At 36.4% G+C, this 23,207-nt stretch overlaps 1 protein-coding gene and 1 pseudogene across 3 annotated transcripts in view; one reads left to right on the top strand and one right to left on the bottom strand.

Moving 5' to 3' along the window:
* Window positions 1-841: 841 nt before the first annotated feature.
* Window positions 842-23,207, bottom strand: part of LOC113259115 (cell division cycle and apoptosis regulator protein 1) — a 199,201-nt gene continuing 176,835 nt past the window's right edge. For all 3 annotated transcript variants that reach the window (XM_044386130.3, XM_026504344.4, XM_026504343.4), the window contains 11 exons: window positions 22,786-22,869; window positions 21,181-21,366; window positions 16,394-16,585; window positions 12,715-12,954; window positions 12,217-12,328; window positions 6,381-6,463; window positions 5,886-6,032; window positions 3,868-3,988; window positions 3,601-3,786; window positions 2,438-2,643; window positions 842-1,705 (listed from right to left, as the gene is read on the bottom strand). In XM_044386130.3, coding sequence (XP_044242065.2) covers window positions 1,646-1,705; window positions 2,438-2,643; window positions 3,601-3,786; window positions 3,868-3,988; window positions 5,886-6,032; window positions 6,381-6,463; window positions 12,217-12,328; window positions 12,715-12,954; window positions 16,394-16,585; window positions 21,181-21,366; window positions 22,786-22,869 — 1,617 coding nt within the window. In that variant the 3' untranslated portion in view covers window positions 842-1,645. The remainder of the gene's footprint in view (window positions 1,706-2,437; window positions 2,644-3,600; window positions 3,787-3,867; window positions 3,989-5,885; window positions 6,033-6,380; window positions 6,464-12,216; window positions 12,329-12,714; window positions 12,955-16,393; window positions 16,586-21,180; window positions 21,367-22,785; window positions 22,870-23,207) is intronic.
* LOC113259313 (U6 spliceosomal RNA) lies at window positions 20,232-20,328 on the top strand (annotated as a pseudogene).

Raw genomic sequence — 23,207 nt, forward strand, 5'->3', positions numbered from 1 at the left:
TTGAGTGTTCCACTCTAGGTCATGATCTTGGGGTCCTGGGACCGAGCCCTTTGTCGGCTCTGTGCTCAGTAGTGAGTCTGCCTGAGATTCTCTTCCTCTCCCTTTGCCCCCACTAAAAAAAATAAATAAATCTCAAAAAAAAAAAAAAAAAAAGTCCCACACTCTAGTGACTGAGCCAGCCAGGTGCCCCTAATCCTGTATTTCTCTTTCTCTCCCCAAGATTTTATTTTTAAGTAATCTCTACACCCAATGTGGAGCTCGAACTTACAACCTTGAGATCGAGGGTCACATGCCCTACCAACTGCATATTGCCCTACCAACTCCTATATTTCTTTGGACCAGTTCTTCAACCGAAACACTATTCACATTTTGGGGTAGATAATTCTTTCTCTTTTAAGATTTTATTTATTTATTGAGAGAAAGGCAGAGAGCACAAGGAGGAGAAGGGGTAGAGTGAGACGCAGACTCCCTGCTGAGCAGGGAGCCTGACACAAGGTTCAATCCCAGGATCCTGGGATCACGACTGGAGCTGAAGTGCAGACACTTAACTGAGTGAGCCACCCAGGCACCCCTGGATAATTCGTTCTTGTTGGGGGGCTGTTTTAGGCAACACAGGATGGTTAGCGACATCCTTGGCCTCCAACAACTAGATGCCAGCAGCATTCACTCACCCAGCTGTGACAAGTAAAAGTGTCCCCAGACATTGCTAAATGTCCTCTGGGGCAAGTTCACCCCCTGTTGAGAACTACTGCTTTAGAGTATATCACATTTTCTACCCTTTTCACTCAACAGTTTATCAACTCTTATGTACCCACTAAAATTCTGAAGGAAGTACACAGACTAATAAAAAAATTATTTTTAATTAAAGAAGGCTTAACTTAAGACATCATACTGACATCTACTAGCTTGGTGCTAAACTGTACATTTGACATATACTGCATTTAAAAAAAAAAAAACCTCAAAATTAAAATATAGGTGCTATTTTGGGAAAGTAGAACAATTAATTGAAAGCAGTAACATTAACATCAGTACTGTTCGTTTTTTTGTAAAGTCTAACATAGTAACAATGGTAATTGTCTATTAGTTTTTGATGTACTGTCTTTTGGATGAATTTAATTTTTAATGAATAGTTTAGAGACTGATAATTAGACGGGATTTTTTTTTTTTAAAGAGAAGTAAAAAAGTCTGATTCAAAAAACTTGCAAAAAATTAAGCAGCATGCTATTTTATGATTTATACTGAAATTTTAAAAGACTAAAAAATTTTATAAAAACCTAATAATGATAATTCTATAAATAAAACTGCAATTTTCTAAGTATTTTAATAAAAGACATTTGGTAATTAAATACTACTATCAATTAAATTGATGAACTTTATTGGGGTTAAAACTATAACAAAGTTCATCCTAAAACATTTTGCAATGCAAAATTATTTCACTCAAGGAGTGTTTAATAATTTGAATGCCAGGAATTACAAGCAATTTTCAAAAGCAGACTCTTCACATTCATAAAACTTTATACATCATTTGAACTAACAGATACTTATACTACTAAAATCAAACATGCATCACTTTCAAACATTCTTGTATCATGATTTTTATATATTACATTATTTAACACCATTCCTCATCACTACATGTATTTTATCATACACTTGCACCATTCTCCTTGGATTTCTGATCTTTATCTTCATTCTTGACATTATCCTGTAACAAAATAGAAAAGGAGAAAGTGTATTTTGTTAGATTCTCTTACATGTAACTTTAAGCATAAAAAACAGTAAACAGACACTCCAGATAGCCCATTTTGCGATCGATAAAAAACTGACCCCGGGGTCAACTAAGAAAGAAACCGTTGAATTCTATGCAGAACAGTTTCTAGTATTTGAGAAGGCTACTTAAGTCCTGAGCAATTAGAGGTTCTTAGGAACAGTAGTAGTATATTCCTTGCACAGTAATACAATTTTTCATATTACTTGTTCTCTGAGTGAGACTGAGGATGTGGAAGATGTCTCAAATATTCTAGTTAGTTTATAATGGCACTGAATTAGTTTTTTTTAGTGACAAAAAATACTAATAAATTGATTTTGATAGTGCCAAAGAGTTTTTCAACTCTGCCCAACAATACATGGCTTTAAAAAGTAAATGGTTTTATTCTCAAGTTCAAATTCAATTCACTCTCTAGTTCTGGAAGAAAATACACATGAAACTTGTAAGTTTTCAAGAAGTTTCAAGGAGTCTACATACATAAACCATGCTGACATTCCAACTAAGTTCTAGAATAATACAATCTTTTGGAAATTGCTTTTGATTAATCTGACGAAGAACAGAATAGCAACCACTAATTGCTCTGAGAAAAACTAAGAGCTTAACGACATTAAAATTTCCAGAGTTAAAAGTTGAAACAAATTGAAAATATGAAAGTATAAAGCTGCCAACCTTCTTCAGAACAGTGTGGATTTCATCCATTACTGTAGATAAGTTTCTGATTGTCTTATTGAGTTGGTTTTCAAACTGCAAATTCATGTTTTCTGAAATCTTTAAGTTTTCTTGTAACTGACTAAAGTCCTTTTTAACTTCTCTGAGTTCACCTGAGAGGGTTTTGTTGGAATTCTCCAAATTTAATATGGTTTTTTCATCTTCATCTGTTAAAAAAAAAAAAAAATTCACCACCTTACCCTTTAAAATCTCCAATTTAACTATCAGGTTAAAAATATGTAAGAAAGGGGGGTGCCTGGGTGGCTCAGTCGTTAAGCGTCTGCCTTTGGCTCGGGGCATGATCCCAGCATTCTGGGATCGAGCCCCACATCAGGCTTCTCCGCTAGGAGCCTGCTTCTTTCTCTCCCACTCCCCCTGCTTGTATTTCCTCTCTCGCTGGCTCTCTCTCTGTCAAATAAATAAAATCTTAAAAAAAAAATATATATATATATATATATATATATATATGTAAGAAAGGGGTGCCTGGGTGGCTCAGTAGGTTAAGTGGCTGCCTCTTGATTCTGGCTCAGGTCATGATCTCAGGGCCCTGGGACTGAGTCCTGCATTGGGCTCTGCGCTCAGCAGGAGTCTGCTTGAGGATTCTCTCCCTCTCCCCTTGCCCCTTCCCCTGCTTGTATGCTCTCTCTTAAAAATAAGCAAATCTTTAAAAAAAAAATTTAGGAAATATTAAGGAAAATAAAAAGCAGCTATACTTCCTTAAAATGGCCACAAATGCCCCAGTTATAAAGCATGATGCAATATACTCACTTCATTTAGATTAAGTTTTACCTAAGTATTACTTCTAAACCTAGGTTCCACTTTTAGATGATTGTATGGATTAGAGAAAGTAGCAAAAACTGACGAAAACTAAGTAGAACTAGGAGAGGATTAAAAAAGTGCAAAAGAACAACAAAGGATTCTAAGAATGCATATGAAAATCTAAGATAAATTCTTATAAAGCCAAGCAATTTTATAGCTTTTAATGGTCAAAAGGAAGTTGCATTATGTGCCTAGACTAAAAGGCAAAGTATGGATATGCATGTGCACACAGGTATGTATATGTGGACACATATATATTCTAACAGGGTTTTGTAAGTACCAAAATACCCAATGCTGTTTCTTACCTGTTTTTTCTTCTAGCAACTGCAGCTTCTGTTCTACTTCAGCTCTTACTTTTTCACTCTTTTCCAATTTTTGCAAGAGGCTTCCTACATCTACCATTGCACCATTGTACACAATAAGACCAACATTTTCTTCCACATCCTTCGATTCCTGTTTTACTGTTGGTGTTGGAAGTAACAACCGGTTCCCTATAAAATAAAAGATCATATTTTATTTCTTTGTCTTTAATAATTATAAAATAATGTAGTCTCAAAATAATATATTCAAACCTAGCATATCTTCCTGCAATGCTTCAGACTCTTCATGGCTTTCTTCATCTTTTGAGGTGTCTGTTAACTTCCGGTAAAAGCAAGACTCACGGAGTACTACTTTATTAAGAAGTTTCTTTACCTGTTATGCAAGCAAGTAAACAAAAAGATGAGAATATATTTTTGATTTTCCTTAACTGTGCTCTAATTTTCACACACAATAAACATCAATGGCATCTGTGTTCACAGGTATCCTCTCCCACTCAAACACTTGCGTTTTTGTTTTTTTTTTTTTAAAGATTTTGACGTGAGCTGAAATCAAGAGCTGGACACTTTAACCAATTGAACCCACCCAGGAACCCCAACATGTGCTTTTTTTTTTTTTTAAGATTTTTCATTTCTTTCTTTGAAAGAAAGAGAGAGAGCAAGAGCAGGGAGGAGAGGGAGAAGGAGAAGCAGATTCCCCGCTGAGCAGGGCAGCTGGACATGGGCTCGATTCCAGGACCCTGGAATCATGACCTGAGCTGATGGCAGACACTTAACTGACTGAGCCACCCAGGCACCCCATCTTGTGCATTTTTAAACTGTCTTCTCTATAAACCTAAAATCCAAATTATCATTTGAAAAAATTTTTATTAATAAAAAATGTGTAACATTGATTAAAACACTAAAGCAGGGGCGCCTGGGTGGCACAGCGGTTAAGCGTCTGCCTTCAGCTCAGGGTGTGATCCCGCCGTTATGGGATCGAGCCCCACATCAGGCTCCTCCACTATGAGCCTGCTTCTTCCTCTCCCACTCCCCTTGCTTGTGCTCCCTCTCTCGTGGGCTCTATCTCTGTTGAATAAATAAATAAAATCTTTAAAAAAACAAAAACAAAAACACTAAAGCATACATTAAGGTATATGTACTGGGTGGCTCAGTTGGAAGAGCATGTGACTTTAAATCTCAGGGTTGTGAGTTCAAACCCCACACTGGGCTTAGAATCTACTTAAAAAAGGGAGCAGTGCGCACCTGGATGGCACAGTTGGTTAAGCGTTCAATCTTTGATTTTGGCTCAAGTTGTAAACTGAGGGTCCAGAAATCGAGCCCCACATCAGGCTCCATGCTCAGTGTGGAGTCTGCTTAAAAGATTCTCCCTCCCTCTGCCCCTCCCCACCCCTTGCATGTGCACATTCACTGTGTCAAATAAATAAATAAATAAAATCTTTTTTAAAAGTACATGAATAAAGATATTTATTTATTTATTTATTTTTAAAAAGATTTTATTTATTTATTTGACAGACAGAGAGAGACAGCCCCGAGAGGGGGAACAGAAGGAGGGGGAGTGGGAGAGGAAGAAGCAGGCTCACAGCAGAGGAGCCTGATGCGGGGCTCGATCCCAGAACGCTGGGATCACGCCCTGAGCCGAAGGCAGACGCTTAAAAGCTGAGCCACCCAGGCGCCCCAGAATAAAGATATTTATTATACCATAGTCCATAATTCTAAAAAATGGAAACTGCCTAGCAACTGAGACTAGTTAAGGCAATTATGGTACATCTATATTAAAGAATGCCTTATAGTTATAAAAAGAACAAAGTGGGTCTCTATTTTAATAGTAAAAAGTCATTATATATTGTTAAATGAAAAAAGCTGTCCAGGGGCACTGGCTGATTCACTTGGTAGGGCATGGGACTTGATTTAGGGGTTGTAAGTTTGAGCCCACACTGGGTGTAGAGATTACTTAAAGATAAAATCGTTTCTTTTCCCCTCCCCCAAAAATAAAATCTTAAAAAAAAGAAAAAAAGTTATCTATCAGTAATGTATAAAATGATTTCATGTGTTTATATATGATATATGTAAAGTTGCTTACAAAAAGATCTAGAGGATTACATGAGGCCAGAGAAATAGAACTACAGAGAAGACTTTTAACTTTTTTTTATTTTACACATTTAATATTTCTTGACTATTAGCTTATTACTTTCATATTTCAAAAAGTCAGAGATTAAAAAGATAATTACGTAAAATGGCTTTACATTTTAAACATTCATAGGACAGATTACCTGAGCTCGTGAAAGATGTAGTCCAAGAGTATACAGTATTTCTTCCAAATCCTTTTCAAGAAGATAACCACAATGGCTTTGATCAAAATAAACAAATGCCATTAACAGATCCCTGTTAATTGTGATCATCTGAGTCTTTTCTTTTTCCTAAAGAAAATGCAGAAGATAATAATAGTACATAATCTTTACCCTGAAAATTGAGAAACTGAGACTATGTCCATGTAACGGTTAAAAATATGAAAAGACCTTTGCCTCATGTTACAAGTTAAAATGAGCTGATCTTGTTTACGTATACAGGAGAAAGGAATAAGACATATTGGTTATCTGATATTAACTACAAATATAAAAATACAATCGGCTGAATTTTGCTCTGAGTGGTAAGATACAGATATATAAGGACCAATAAACTTCATGACAGTGTTATGCTTAATAAGTCTGGATTATGTGAGAAATGGAAATTATTATATCATAAGGAATACAGTATTCAATAAATACCTTATCTTTAGAGGGCCTCTCCTTGCAGTACCTGTTGATATCTCTTTTGTCATCTCGTTTGTTTATTTCTTCCTCATCCCGATCTATAAAATCATCAATACAACAGCAGCAAAATACTCATTAATACAGATATTTTCTACTACTGTAAAGATCAAAAATAATTTTCCGTTACTGAATAATTTTCAAGACACAATGGAAAGAAACACTGTACAAATAAAAATGGATGGAATTTAATGGGGTGCCTGCCTGGCTCAGTCAGTAGAGTATGTGACTTCTGATCCTGGGGTTGTAAGTTTGAGCCCCACCTTGGGTGTGGAGATTACTTAAAAAAAAAAAATCTTAAAAAATTATTTTTATTATTTTTATTTTATTTTTTTAGAGAGAAGGGAAAAAGAGAAAGAGAGAAGGTAGGACGAGGGGCAGAAGGAGAGAGAGAATTTCAAGCAGACTCCCCACTAAGCACAGAACCTGACGTGGGGCTCCATCTCACAACCCTGAGATCACGACCTGAGCTGAAATCAACAGTTGATCGTGTAACTGACTCACCCACTCAGGCACCCCAGAAAAGAAAGAATTATAAAGAATAAGAAAAGGAAGAAATGTATAGAGACAGTAAAAGGAGGAAAAAAATTTGACTTTATTAAATCAAATAATTCCATAAAAATCTGAAAATTATAACACAAATTTAAACAAAACAGAGCAAAGCATATTTTCTAAAACCTTAAAGGAAAACTAGTCAATGCAGTAACACTAGTGGCAGATAGATTATTACAAAATAAAACAATATGTGAGGAACTGAGATGTTTTTAAGATGATTAAGAAAATCTAACTAACAGTGTTAATACCCAGATTTGCTTACACTAACATTCTATTTCTTGTTTAAAGATGGGAACTTGGATAAATCACTTTTTAAAAAAATTTTACTTCATTCATTCATTTTTTATTTTAAGTAATCTCTACATCCAACATGGGACTCAAACCTACGACCCAAAGATCAAGAGTTGCATGATCTTCTGAGCCAGCCAGGTCCCCCAAACTGTACACTTCTAAATGGATGAGTTACATAGTATGTGAATTATATCTCAACAAAGCCATTTTTGTAAAAGGGAAACAGGCAAATGGTCTACAGCTGGATTGTGGTGATGGTTTAACAAATCTGTCAAGTTATTAAGAATGATTAAAGTGCATATTTAGAAGTAGTGAGTTTTGTAGTATGGACTGGCACATAAATAAACTTAAAAAAATGTGTCCTTGGAACCTATTTCTCACATATATACTATAGAACAGAATACTTTAGCGGCATTATAGGTTTATTATTGTGGGTTAATTTACTGCTGAGAGCCTCAGTTTCCTCAATTATAAAATAGAAAAAACAATAGCCTCTGAGTAGAACTGTAATTACAAATAATTTTTATCAAGAGCATACCATATACTACACAAGGGTAAATTTCTTTCCTTTATTAACATTTTATAGACATGATTCACCTTATTTGAGTATTTAACTTGGAAGCTATTAATTTCAAAACTTTAGTCTCCCCTGGAACATAGATTTTTAAAAAATAAATAAATCCCACCACACAAAAATACACTAAAATTACAGCAGCAATCATGTCCCTTTATTTTTCCCCCACATACACAACTATTCATATGAAACACATTTAAAGGAACATGTTATCTATAAAAAACTACTTCGTAATCCTTTTCAATGTCATTGATCTTCCAACAGTTTCTTCAATGGCTGCAGACTTTAACTTCACGTCTATAGCAAAATATATTTAAATAATTCTCTATTATTAAACATTAAGACAGGGGTGCCTGGGTGGCTCAGTATGTTAAGCGTCCAACTTTTGATTTTGGCCCAGTTGTGATCTCGGGGTTGTGGGACTGAGCCCCGAGTCAGGCTTCCTGCACTGTGGGGAGTCTGCTCCTCTCCCCCTTTCTGCCCCCCCAACTTGCTCTAAAATAAAATAAATCTTTAAAAGAATTCTGATTTTTTTGTTTTATAAACAATTATGGAATGAACACCCATGCTGGAATTTTAAAGGATATAGATGACTGACAGTGCCAAATTTATGTCCAAAAAAAGTGCAACAATTTAAACTGACTGCAAGAGTTATGAAAGAACTCTTCTCTTTACCGTTGTTAATTGTTAAACTGATTTTTATTAAAATCTTTTCATCAAGGGGGGCCTGGGTGGTACAGTAAGTTAAGCATCTGACTCTTGGTTTCAGCTCAGGCAGTGATCTCAGGGTGGTGGGATCGAGCCCCATCATCAGTGTCCGTGCTTACAGGAGCCTGCTTAAGACTTTTTCCCCGCCTGCCCCTCTCCCCTGCTCTCTCAAATAAATAAATAAATAAATAAATCTTTAAAAAAAAAATTCATCAAATTGATCGGTAAGAAATAGACTCTTATTGTTGTATGCTCCTCTAATTACTAAGATGATTCAACACCATTTTAGACATTAAATGGCATCGCATTTTCATTTTTTAAAAAATCACCATTCTATTTTTCTATTGGAAAGAGTGGTCTTCAAGTAACTTGATACGATAATGAAATATAAAGTATGGGGGGAAAAACTATGATAACATAAGCAAGCAGCAACTGGAAATACTAGGGAAACCAAAAAAGAACTATAATCCTATCACCCTGTTTGGCATTGCAGTTTATGATATTCATTCATTAAGTATCTATTTAGAGCCTATGTGGATATTTAGACTGCTCCAGGAACTTGCACTATGTATCAGCAAAGAGGGGACAAAAACCCCTGTTTTTCTAAGATTTTGCTTAAAAAATTTTTTTTGAAGATTTTAAAGTAATCTCTACACCCAATGTGGGGCTCAAACTTACAACCCCAAGATCAAGAGTCGCATGCTCTACTGAGTGAGCCAGCCAGGTGCCCCCCAAACTCCTCTTTTCCTTATTAAGAGCTTATATGTATTCAAGAAGGAAGACAGACGAGAGGTAATATAAGTAAATAGTATAGAATAGGGTATAAGTTCTGTAAGTAAAGCAAAATAAGGAGGAATCAAGAATGTGCACAGCTGGGGAAGACTGTAATTTTAAATAGGGGTGGGTGCAGAGCAGGCCTCACTGAGAAAGTGATAGCTGAACAAGGACTTCAAATGTGAAAGACTCAGGAAGGTGGATCTCTGGGAGTCTGCATGCAGAAGGAACTGTCAATGCAAAGGTCCTAATATAGAGGCATACGTAATGGGTTCAAGAAAGTCAGGATGGGGGCGCCTGGGTGGCACAGCAGTTAAGCGTCTGCCTTCGGCTCAGGACGTGATCCTGGCGTTATGGGATCGAGCCCCACATCAGGCTCCTCCGCTATGAGCCTGCTTCTTCCTCTCCCACTCCCCCTGCTTGTGTTCCCTCTCTCGCTGGCTGTCTCTATCTCTGTCGAATAAATAAATAAAATCTTTAAAAAAAAAAAAAAAGAAAGAAAGTCAGGATGCGTTGAGTGCAAAGAGCAAGTAGAAACAGTGGTAAGAAATGAAATTAAAGGCTTGATTTCGAGGAGTCTTAGAGGTCATTGTAAACATTGGCTTTTTACAGAGTGAAATGGAGAGCCACTGAAGGAATCTGAAAACAAATGAAAGAAATCAAACAAATAAATGACTTAAACTTTACAAAGGTTATTCTGTCAATTGTGTTGAGAAGTGACTTTAGAGGAGAAGGGAGTAAGCAAGGAAACCAGATAGGAGGTTTGTATGTTTTTTTTTTTTAAAGATTTATTTATTTGACAGACAGCCAGTGAGAGAGGGAACACAAGCAGGGGGAGTGGGAGAGGAAGAAGCAGGCTCACAGCAGAGGAGCCTGATGTGGGGCTCGATCCCATAGCACTGGGATCACGCCCTGAGCCGAAGGCAGACGCCTAACCACTGTGCCACCCAGGCGCCCCTTCAGTATTTTTTTTTGACAGAGAGACAGACCCCACACCAGCATGGGGAGCGGCAGGCTCCCTGGCTGAGCAGGGAGCCCAATGCAGGACTCAATCCCAGGACCCTGGGAGTGTGACCTGAGCTGAAGACAGATGGTTAATTAACCGACTAAGCCACCCAGGCACCCTGAAAAAAGGATTTTTAAAGTCTCAAATCTATATGGAGATTGACAAGTACTCAGTGGTACTTCAGGGTTACTTCATGGCTGACATCTATGATTTGGGACTTTTATTGTTGCTGCTGTTGTTTTAAAGTAAGCTCTATGCCCAATGTGGGGCTTGAACGCTTGACCCTGAATTAAGAGTGGCATGCTCTACCAACTGAGCCCGCCAGGTACCCCTACTGTAAGGATATGAATATCATTCCCATTGGTAAGTGTCTTTTATTAACTTGGGTGATAAACAGGTGTTTATTATCATTAGTCTTCCTTTTTAATTTCTTTTTAAGATTTTATTTATTTGAGAGAGAGCATGAGTGGGAGGGTAGTGCAGAAGGAGCAGAAGAGGGAGAAGCAGACTCCCCACTGAGCAGGTAGCTCAGGGTGCCTCAGTCTTTATTTTTTTTTGAAGTTTTTATTTATTTAAGTAATCTCTACACTCAACGTGGGGCTCAAACTCATGACCCAAGATCCAAAGTTGCACACTCCACCAACTGAGCCAGCCAGGCACCCCTAGAATATATTCTTCTTTAGCAAACTGATTTTAGTATTTTTTTTTAAATTATGGAGATTCTCAAACATGCAAAAGACTACACAGAATATGTTCTTCCTTAGAAAACTATGGAATTAACAGTGACTATTATACCTTTACAACATAGTTAAAGCACCATGTTCAGGGAAATACATTCCTTAAGTTAAGTAAGTATTAATTACATACAGAACATATGATAATCAAAAATAAACATGTCTTGGGGTGCCTGGCTGATTCAGTTGGTAGAGCATGCAACTCTTGATCTGAGGGTCATGAGTTTGAGCCCCATGTTGGGTGTAGAGATTACCTTAAAAAAAAAAAAAAAAAAAAAAAAAGCATGTCTTAAAAAACCCTCTCACAGATGTCACACAGCAGTACCTAAGGGTCTGTATGTAGGCTGCACACTTTGGTACCAGGTAACTATTTTTTTCTTTATAAGAAAGTCTGAGTACTCCACACTGCACAGTAATTCCTCCCAGGGTTTTAATGGTTTTATTTTCAAAACCAGGTCCAATGAGCTTTCTGAACAGCTGATGTAGCTACAAAGAAACCAGTTTCCTTCAGAGAGCAGTGCTTTGGGTGGAAAGGACAAAATCTCTTCATACTTGAACATTTTCTAATTGCTTATGTGTTGTATTCTGTGGTATGGCATAAGTACAGAGAAGCCATCACCACAGACGGCAGCTTAAACATTTTTCCCCCCTCAACACCATGATTCCTTTAACAACAGGTTTCCAGCATTTCCAGGTAGTCCAAGGTGTCCTACAAAAAAACCTTGGGTTACACATATGGGGGTCTGGCTGGTGTTAACAGAAGGGAAGGCAGAACTGGTGCAGGGGCCCCCGAGTAGGGTGACTTGGCTGCTGTGGTACAGAGAAGCCAGCTTGTTTACACGCTCATTCTATGACTGCTTGCCTTAAGCAGAAAGTGCCTTTCAGGATCTATTTTTGGAGGTTTATTATGTATGTCTGGTTCTCAATTCCAACAGTTTAATGAAGACCTAAATAAAATGCTAGGTTCTACCTTAACAAAAAAATCCTCTCATCTATTATTAAAACAATATAAATAGGTTTTTACTAAAGAATATTTTAGTTTCAATTCTAAAAAAGAAAAAAAATTAAAATTATAGACTGCAATTACGCAAAGTCATCAAACAAAAAATGTATTTTTCATCCCAAGGATAAAGAAGTAAATTTGAACCGTACCATCTTCTTCATCCTCAGCTTCTTCTGCTTCCATTGGATCATATTCATCTTGATTGTTATCTTCTTCAGTTTCATCATCATCTTTAGAATCCTCTTTTCTTTTATCTTCTTTCTGTAATTTAAAATGCCTTAAATTAAACAAGATATCTAAACAAACGTTAAATGACTAAAACCAAAAAACATTAAATTCATTAAATTTACTTGAAATAGAATCAAATTATAAAATCCTAATACACTTTAAAAGTAAACTACCACTCACAATACATGTAAATAAACCATCATGCTATACACTTTAAGTTAGAAAAAAAGGAATTACCAGAAACTGTTCTGGATGTTTATATATGCTTAATTCAAAGACTTAAATTTCTAATAAAACACTAAAATATTTTAGTTAGCCCTTACATTTTGCTTTTCTGATGGAATTCATCATTTGTTATACTCTAGAAAACTAAAGGAAAACTTCTAAATAGGTTGCTGGTAATGGAAATAATTACAGACCTTCCTTTCATCTCTATCTTCCTTTTTATCCTTATCATCGCCTGATTTTCTCCGTTTGGGTTTTGGCTCATCAGTTTCATCATCTCTGTCTTCTTTTTTATCTTTTCTCTCATCTTTTTTGCTTTTCTTTTCTTTTTCTTTTTTGTCCTCTTTCTCAGGAAGAGATAATAAAGATTTGTATATTCTGACACCAAAATCTCTTTGAAGCATCTCATTGAAAAGTTCTGCAAACAGTGAAACCTATAAAAAGATACCAACAGTAACCCAGCCAACTTTAATAGAAATACTGAATAAATCCAGCATAATAATTTACCAAATAATGACTTGCCACATCTAACAACATACATTAACAGAGAGTTATAATGACTGACGTCAATGATGTTGAAGATCTTCAAAAGACTCAAAAACTCTCCTCAAGATATAAATACTATGCTTCATATATTTTGGCCAAATTTTAGAAAAATTAATAAAAAAAAGTTTGACAAATTTTGAAATGAAAATTTGAAATTTGAAAATGAGTAGTTTGAAAAAAGGATTTCTATTTTATACAGCAATTAATCTTCATGATAAATGTATTTAATTTACTTACTCAACTAGTTTTTCTGAAATACCTACTATGTACCATAGACTGTTCTAGGCATTGGGGATACAGCAGTGAAGGAAGCAGATAAAAATCCTGACTCCAATGTGCTAATAATCTAATGGGGAAAAGTAAAAGATAACCAGAACAACATCAAATTTTCAGGAAAAAAAGCAAGCTAAACAAAAGAAAGTATAGGGTGGTCAGAGAGGACCTCTCTGATTGGATGACATCAGAAGTGACCTGAAGGTGACAAGGGAATGGATCATATAGATACCAAGGAAAGCATTTCAGGCACGGGACACCAACTCAGAATTGTGAGTAGGGAGCATGCATTACTACTATGCAAATACCCATGGATAAGACATACTCCTAAACCTAAAATTATACACTAAATTTTATAGATAAATATTTCTAAGTATGGGGTGCCTGGCTGGCTCACTCACTAGAGCATGTGACTCTTGATCGCAGGGTTGTGAGTCTGAGCCCCACATCAGGTGTAGAGATTACTTAAAAACAAATCTTGGGGGGCCTGGGTGGCTAAGCCGGTTAAGCGTCTCACTCTTGATTTCAGCTCAGGTCATGATCTCAGGGTCAAGCAATAATTTAAATGTGTTAAATTCGAAGAAGCCCAGAATAGTAAGTAGGAGAATTAATTTTTTTAAAAGATTTATTTATTTATTTGCCAGAGAGAAAGAGAGCACAAGCAAGGGGAGCAGCAGGCAGAGGGAGAAGCAGACTCCCCTCTGAGCTGGGAGCCTGATTTGGGACTTGATCTCAGGACTCTGGGATCATGACCTGAGCCGAAGGCAGACACTTAACCAACTGAGCCACCCAGGCATCCCCAGAATTATTTTTTTTAAGTTTATTTATTTAAGTAATTTCCACACCAACAAGCCCGAGATCACAAGTTTCACACTCTTCTGAATGAGGCAGTCAGGCACAACCTAGAAGAGCAGAATTAATTTTTATGTATCTTTTCATGCACAAGCATTGAAAGAGATAAATCTAGCATTAATATGAAACCAGCCAAAGATTTATAATTTTATGGTAAATGGTTATTTTTAAAAAATTTATGTACCAAGGGATGCCTGGGTGGCAAAGTCAGTTAAGTGTCTGACTCTTGGTTTCAGCTCAGGTCATTCAGGGTCATGAGATCAAGCTCTGCACTGGACTCCGAGCGCAGAGTCCGCTTTCTTTCTTTTCTTTTCTTTCTTTTCTTTCTTTTCTTTCTTTTTCTTTCTTTCTTTCTTCTTCCCTTCCTTCCTTCCTTCCTTCCTTTCCTTCCTTCCCTCCCTCCCTCCCTCCCTCCCTTCCTTCCTTCCTTTCTTTAAAGATTTTATTTATTTATTTGACAGAGATAGAGACAGCCAGCGAGAGAGGGAACACATGCAGGGGGAGTGGGAGAGTAAGAAGCAGGCTCATAGTGGAGGAGCCTGATGTGGGGCTCGATCCCGGAACGCTGGGATCACGCCCTGAGCCGAAGGCAGACACTTAACCGCTGTGCCACCCAGGCGCCCCCAGAGTCTGCTTTAGATTCTCTCCTTCTCTCTGCCCCTCCCGCTCATGCTCTCTCTCTCCCTAAAATGAATAAATCTTAAAAAAAAATTCATGTACCAAAATGACATTTACATTCTAAATAGATTAAAAGGAGATATGTTAAGTGGGGATGAAAAAGGTAAAGGTAAAGGATCATTCTGCTAGCAAATGGCTGTTTCACAAACTGCTTTGTTTCCACTGGAGTAGCACTAGTTTGAGATCCTCCTACAGCATCAGTCAGATAAATGGTATATACTGCATAAGCAGTAAGTAATACCAAAGACTAATTTTTTCATTTATTTATTCAAATTACTACTAGATGGTAGGCACTATTAAGAGTTATATTAAGCAACTAGTAATAAAAATAAAATCATGTAGTATATAATATTTAAAAACACAGGCTTATTGGAATTATTAATGTACTAAAAATTATTAACATTTTAATATTTGTAACCTGTTTTTTTATCAGGACCAATACGCAGGCATGTCGTGTTTTATAATTGCCTCAGTAATCCTCTATATTTGTTTGTAAATGTCTCTAAGTATTTCATTTTCATCTTGTGGACAATAATCTCTTGGGTCAAGAAGTCTGATGGACTTTTCCAATATAATTTATAAAATGAAACATAAAAACAAAAACGTGTAAAATGTGTTGGGTAAGATACAATAATTGAACACAATTATAATTTTTCACAGGTTATTATGAAATTAATATTTTGAAATATTTTACATTGTTTAATGAATGAAGCAATCACTTCTTTAGGGATAAAAATCTTCAATTATTTTGAAAAATAAACTATATGTTGTAAATCTGCTCTATAATAATGGTAAGAAACAAATAGATTCATGTTGAAAAATAAACATCAATTATTTTATCTTATACTTCAATCAATCACAAGTATAATTTTAAATCCCACTGAATGGTATTTTAATTCTAGAGTAAATAATATAGCATTACCTCATTCCCAAAAGAGGCAATTAGACATTATGCATCATGTGTCTCCTGATATTCTGATAAAAGAACATATCGCTACTAATGAAGTTTTTTTTTTAAATAATAATTAAGTCAGAACCTGATTAAGAAGTTTTTTTTTTTTTTTTAAGAGTTTTTATTTATTTGACAGAGATAGAGACAGCCAGCGAGAGAGGGAACACAAGCAGGGGGAGTGGGAGAGGAAGAAGCAGGCTTCCAGCAGAGGAGCCTGATGTGGGGCTCGATCCCATAATGCCGGGATCACGCCCTGAGCCGAAGGCAGACGCTTAACGACTGAGCACCCAGGCGCCCCTGATTAAGACTTTAGATCCAACTATCAATTTACAGGAAATGCAGAGGCCACAGGAACATTTAAATGATACTACAGGAATGCAATCACGAAAAGTGAATCTTCTAGGAAAAATCAGCTGGTGCCCCCCCCCCCCCCGCAAATAAACTGCAAGGAAGAAACAACAACAAAAAAACCAGAATCCATGAAAAAGGCCATCCAAGACTTTTAAGAAATATATTAACCAATCAAAATGTGTATACCTTATTTAGATCCCAATTCAAACTTAAAATATTACCTCAAATGAATGTTCTTTATTATCCTCTAATCTGTAGTCCAAAAGTACACTCAAAGACATAATGCTACAGTCAAACTTTCCACTTTTTGCAGCCCAGTTTGGATGTACAATGATGGCTGGTTCATCAGGCAAAATGTATCTTCTTTCCCGACGCTGGCGTTCCATTTCCTCTTGACGTTTTCTTTCTTCTTCCTACATATTTGAAATTTTAAGTAATGGTTAAACCTCCATTCACAATATGTATGTATGTATCAAATGCACACCATGTAAAGAAAAAGGGCAAAATTCCCATGATTCCTTATGGTGATTATGCCAATCATAAGGGCTGGGAAGAAAGTTCAAATTTAGTAAAGAAGATAGCTTCTATAGCTCCTACTTTTCTCTTTTGGACTTCCCAGCACAATAAACTGACTTCTAAAGAGAAAAAAAACAAAACAAAAAACCCATGTTAACATTATATAAACGAGGGATTCTGGAAAATAGTGAGAAGAGCATAGTTTCTGGATCTTCCTGAATCCCCACATTAAAACAGAATAATCTAGATATCAAAACCAACATCCAATATTCATGTACATTCAGAAAAAAACAAGGTGAAGGTATTCCCACAAACCCCAATACACAAATGACTGGGAAAAGCCACAAGAGCCAAAAGACCTATATGTTACTGGCATCTGTGGAGGGAAAGTAGAAGGAAATAATGGGGTTGTCTGATGGATCTAAGAACAGGAAAACAACAAGAGTCAAAAGGCATTCACTGGAAAGTGAGGTCAATTTCATAACAGCAGCTGAAACTAGGTAACATTTCACTCCCAACAATATTACAAGGAGCCCGTGTTAAGATCTGAAAGGGCCTAGAATATTCTAGTCCTATGAACTTGCAAAGTTGATTTACCAGGGCATCTTTCCAGCACAGGGTCTCACACTGAGGAGAAATTTTTGAAAGCAGAATCAACAGTGATCAGGAAAGCAACAACACAGACATGGGAGGAAAAAGTCCCAATAAACAGTGATAGAAGGGCAACAGGGATTGAAATCTTAGAAAGCAAACTACCATAGGTTTGGGGTTTTTTCCCCCTGAAGATCTTATTTATTTATTTTTGTGTGTGTGAGAGAGGGAATGAGTGGGGGGAGGGCAGAGGGAGAAGCAGACTCCCCACTGAGCAGGGAGCCCTATGCGATATTTGATCCCAGAACCCTGAGATCGTGACCTGAGCCGAAGGCAGACGCTTGACCGACTGAGCCACCCAGGCACCTACAAACCACCATAGTTTTAAACAGAGTAAGAAAAGATATGATCTCTATGAAGTTAGGAAAAAGCTATCTCAAGCAACCTCTTCTTTTTTATTTATTTTTTAAAGATTTATTTATTTATTTGGGAGAGAAAGAGAGCATGCTCACAGGCTCCCCACTGAGCATGGGCCCGACATGGGGCTCAATCTCATGACCCTGAGATCACACAACCTCAGCTGAAACCAAGAGTCGGTCACTAATCTGACTGAGCCAGCCAGGCGCCCCTTAAGCAACCTCCTCTAATAGAATGTTAGGCAAACTAAATTCACATAAAAATGAGCAACAGAAAGTATTCAGGTCAAGTCCTATAGAAAGCTACTATTTTAAAAAAAGAGAACAAGGAGAATCACATCCCAACAGACAATGAAAGTGGGCCAGAAAAAAAGGCAGAGACAGATAAAAATCTTAACAATTTGAAGTGTACTAAAAGAGATTAAGAAAAAATCGTAAAAGATATGAAACAATATAAATAAGATTTATTTATTTTTTTTAAAGATTTTATTTATTTATTTGAGAGAGAGGGAGAGCACGAGTGGGGTGGAGGACAGAGGAAGAAGCAGGCTCTCTGCTGAGCAGGGAACCTGATATGGGGCTCGATTCCAGGTCTCCAGGATCATGACCTGAGCTGAAGACAGACACTTAACCGATTGAGCCACCCAGGTGCCCCAGGACAATATAAATAAGAATTTTAAAACAAAATGAGGTGATAGACTACAAGAACAATTACAGGGAGCCACGCAGGCGCCCTGAAAACATGCTTACAGATAGCAGTTTTATTCACAATACCCGAAAGGTGAAAACAACTCGAGTGCCCATCAACAGATGAATGGATAAACAAAATGCAGTATATACATGCAATGGAATATTAGTCCATCTTAAAAAGAAATGAAGTTCTGATCCATGCAACGACATGAATGAACTTTGAAAACATTATGCTAAGTGAGAGAAGCCAGACACAAAAGGGCAAATACTGTATGATTTCACTTCATGGGGTATCTAGTAATGGCAAATTCAGAGACAGAAAGCAGAACAGAGGTTATCAGGGTATACCAGAAGATGAGTATGGGGACTTACTGTTTACTAAGCAGAGTTACCCTTTGGAATAATGATAAAGTTCTGGATGTATAAAGTAGGCATGGTTTCACAACACTGTGAACGTACTTAATGCCACTGAATTGTACACTAAAAATAGTATAATGGTTATTTTATCTATGTGTATTTTACCACAACAAAATTTGTTAGAGAAACTTTGCTTGGAAAGAAAAGACGAAATGCCATACTAGAAGAGCACACCATGCATTTGAAGATAGTAACGCAGAATGACCAATATCAAAATACCATTCTGATAAAAATGAGAAATTTGTGTGTCTAGGCAAAACAGCAAGTGATTGTATCAGAAAGTAAATTGCCTTATTATTACTTTTTGACAGCAAAACTATGCATTAAAAACAGAGTAACGTAGGGGTGCCTGGGTAGCTCACCCAGTTAAGCGTCTGTCTGTTGGTTTCGGCTCAGGTCATGATCATCAGGGCTGTGAGACTGAGCCCCACACCGTGCTCCACGCTCAACACAGTGTACTTGAGGTTCTTTCCCTTCCCTCTCCCCAGCTCCCCCCACCACTCATTTTGCTCTAAAATAAATAAATAAAATCTTAAAAAAAATAAAAAGGAAAAAGAGTAACATGTATTTAAGATATTCAAAGGAATATAAATGTGAATCAAAGACTTTTATTGAGTAAAACTGACTTTTAAGTATAGTCAAACTGTTACCAACATACAAGAGCTTAAATATTGCTACATTGAGCTCTGAGGAATCTCCTAGAGATGAGCTTTAGAGACAATGACAAAAGGACTAGTGGTGAGCATCAGATACGTAATTGTAGAACCAAGACTAAATGAGAATTAAGAGAGTACAATATGTAATGCTACCTGTTAGGATGATACACTTACAGTACAACATAACAACAATGGGGAGAAAATAATAATAGGAAATGCAAAAATAATTTTAAATAAATTTCAGCAATAACATTAGTGGTACACTATTAGTTCTACATTACTGTTGTGTTATCTGTATATATATTCCTACCCACTGGCCAAAAAAAGATAATTTGAGCCTCAATAAGGATAAGAATTGCAAAGAACTGAAACTCATAAAATGTGTTTAAATCTATAAACCAGGGAGCCTGGGTGGCTCAGTTGGCTGAGCATCTGCCTTTAGCTCAGGTCATGATCCCAGGGTCCTGGGATCAAGACCTGCATCAGGCTCCCTGCTCAGTGGGGAGTATGTTTCTCCCTCTCCTACTGCCCCTCCCCCCGCTTGTGCTCTGTCTCTAGTAAAAAATCTTAAAAATAAACGTATGAATTCATAATGATGCTTATTTTTTTAAAAGATTTTATTTATTTGAGAGAGAGCACACGCAGGGGGAGGGGCAACCAAATGAGCCAACCAGGCACCGCCACAACGATGTTTAAAAAGAAACAGGTAACCATCAGAAGATGATAGTGAACCAATTCAGTATCTTGAAAACTGGATAAAATACAGGAAAACAGTGCTTGTTTCAGTAGCACATATAATTAAAACAATATGAAGATTAACATGGGCCTTGCACAAGGATGACTCATATTTAAGAAGCACTCTATATTTAAAAAAAAAAAAAAAACAATCAAGCATTGATTCTGCCTTCTTCTACATGAATTTATGAATAGGTAAAACTACGCCACTCGGTAACCGAATAGCAGATGAGGAAAATATGTGAAAACAAAATGGTAAAAATTATCACCACTTTTCAACTCCAATGGCTGCTAACATCAAAAAGTGAAAACCAGCTCTTCTTTGCCTTCTCTATCTACTCTTTGTCAGTAATGATTCAATTCTAAAGCAACTCCTCCAAGCAAAGCAGGTGTCTACACAGGGATGGAGGCTGACAAAGAGGAAGAGCTACAAAGGCTCAGAGCAGATGAGCTGCCCAGTTACCAGGTTTTAAAACCCAAATAGAGCAAGGGAGGGCATCCATATAAAGACAGAATACAGGGTAGGATATCAGACCAATGTAGAGTAAAGAGGGTTACCCAGACAGAAGAGGGTATGCGACAGACAACTGAGGAAGTAAGTAAATAATTATTAAGTACAATGGAAGAAACAGGTCCGTGGCTCCCAGAGGCTGGTCTGGAAGGCAGAAGGTACACATGGATAGAGGAAAATGCTTACAGAGGGATACAGAGGATTTTTAGGGGGTGACAGACCTGTTTTATATCTTAATTGTGGTGGTGCTTACACAACTATATGCATTTGTCAAACTTGCAAAACTGTTCACTAAAAAGGTCAAATCTTAGACTTACATAGTTGTATCTTTTTTTTTTTTTTTTTTTTTTAAGATTTCAGAGAGACAGTGAGCGAGCAGGGGGAAGGGACCCCTGTAGTTTTATCTTAATAAAAGTATACACACACATTATTTCAAGAACCCCCTATAAACCAATATTATATTTAATGGTATATACCTCTTTATCATCTTCAGATTTCCTATCATCCTCCTCTTCCTCTTCTTTTTCTGATTTCTCTAATTCCTTTTGTTCTTCTTTTTGCTCTTCTACTTTAAGCTGTTTCGTCAATCGGGCTATTAACTGGGATTTTAATCCTTTAGAACTAAGAGCTCGACTTTCTAATTCTTTTCGGAGATCATTTACCTAAATACACAGAGCATAAAAACACAGAAAAAGGAAATGAGATATTGAAATAGGGAATAAACTCTGCAATTATCTTTTGTCTGGTTTTTCAAAATGTTGGTGAAAAATACACTTGTAGAGCTCAGAACATGTTTGTGAAAATGCAAACTGATAGAATATTTTTGGAAAATAATCTGTAACATGTTTTAAGATGCTTAAAAAAGTTACTGCTCTTTGACACAGAAATTCTAATTTATGGTAATTTACCCTAAAGAAATACTCTAAACACAGGGAAAAAACAAAACAAAACCTTGACATATTTCTTCTAACAGTCCCTTCTTCAAAAATGTGAAGAATCTAAATATCCAATAAAAGATAGTAATACCACATCAACCAGATGGGAGAAATACAAGAACATTTAAAAATAATTGCATGGGAAACAACAAGATTTATTGAAAAGGATGAGACTGCAACTGTTTTATATGTGATCAGAACCAACGAACCAATCACAAAGCTTGTACACAGAAAAAATGGAAAAAATATATCAAAATTTTAACAGGGGTTGTGTTTGAGTTATAGGCTTGAGTAACTTTTATCTTCTACTTCTTATGTATGTACCAGTTTTTAAAATAAGCATACATTATATTTATAACCAAAAGAAATACATAAAATAAGAAAGTTAATGGCAAAGCCATCAGTTTGATAAAAAGTCCTGGGATGCAGGCTTAATCTTCTTATGATATACATTCTCTACTTACTAAAATTTTAAAAATGTGGGTTAAAAACTACAATTTCATAAAAAGGAAGAAAACTGGTTTTTTGCTGATACCAGAAGTTAACCAAAAGGTCAGCTTTTGTTAAAAATAACGTGTTAAAAATAACGGGCTGCAAAAGCTCGTGATCTTCTGATCTATGTAGAATGTACATATGTAGAATTCTATGGATTTACATTCACATTATAAGCCCAGAAACGAAGTGTAGAATGATAACAGGTCCAAAGACATTGGGGAACAAAGAAAAACTAGTACAGCTTAACCAATGTTTTTCAAAAGAGGCTTTTAAATTACTATTTCCTTCCCAGTTCAGATGTGTATCAATCTACTTTTTAAAAATAATCTTAATAATCTTTCTCCTGTTTCTTCCCTTTTTTCTTGAATTTAAAATTACTTAAGTGCAGAAATTCTGCCTTTCTTGGTCAGTTCCCCAATTAAAAAAAGATGTTACTCACACTACAGGCACTTGTGTATTACATTTGACAGATACTGGCTGCACTGATTTATGAAGTCAACCTTTATTTAATCATTGTACACACACAAATGTAATACAGAATATTTATATAAAATCAGTGGACTTTATTTTTAATAATTTTTATGATAAAACACTGATCTCATCCTCTATTCTTGTCAGGTTTCAATTAAATACCACCAATTTCAATGTTACCTTCATTGTCTTTGGATCAAGTTTAGACCAATGGGTGGGAGTAGAAATTTCTTTAGCTTCACCATCATCTTTCTCTTCTTCATCCTGATATACAAAGTTAAGAACATAATTACTATTCTGAAACCTTAAAATAAAGGTAATTTATTTTTAAAAGTCTGTTGCTGATCTGTGCAAGGTCACAAATGTTTCAGATTGTCTTCTCCTAAAGTTATTATTTAGGCAAGTCCACGTACATACACTCTACCACTTTTAACTGATCACAAAGACACTCATCAGCCAATCAAAGCCAGATCTGTGAAACACAAAAGGGTGATAAATTACAACACAAAGGATATCAGGGATGCACAAACACTGCCGGTCTCCACTAACCACACAGTGTGTGATCTTGCCCCAATTTTCAAGCCACCCAAAGACTGATTTAG

The sequence above is a fragment of the Ursus arctos genome, unplaced genomic scaffold (genome assembly GCF_023065955.2).
Source record: "Ursus arctos isolate Adak ecotype North America unplaced genomic scaffold, UrsArc2.0 scaffold_7, whole genome shotgun sequence".
Taxonomy (NCBI): domain Eukaryota; kingdom Metazoa; phylum Chordata; class Mammalia; order Carnivora; family Ursidae; genus Ursus; species Ursus arctos.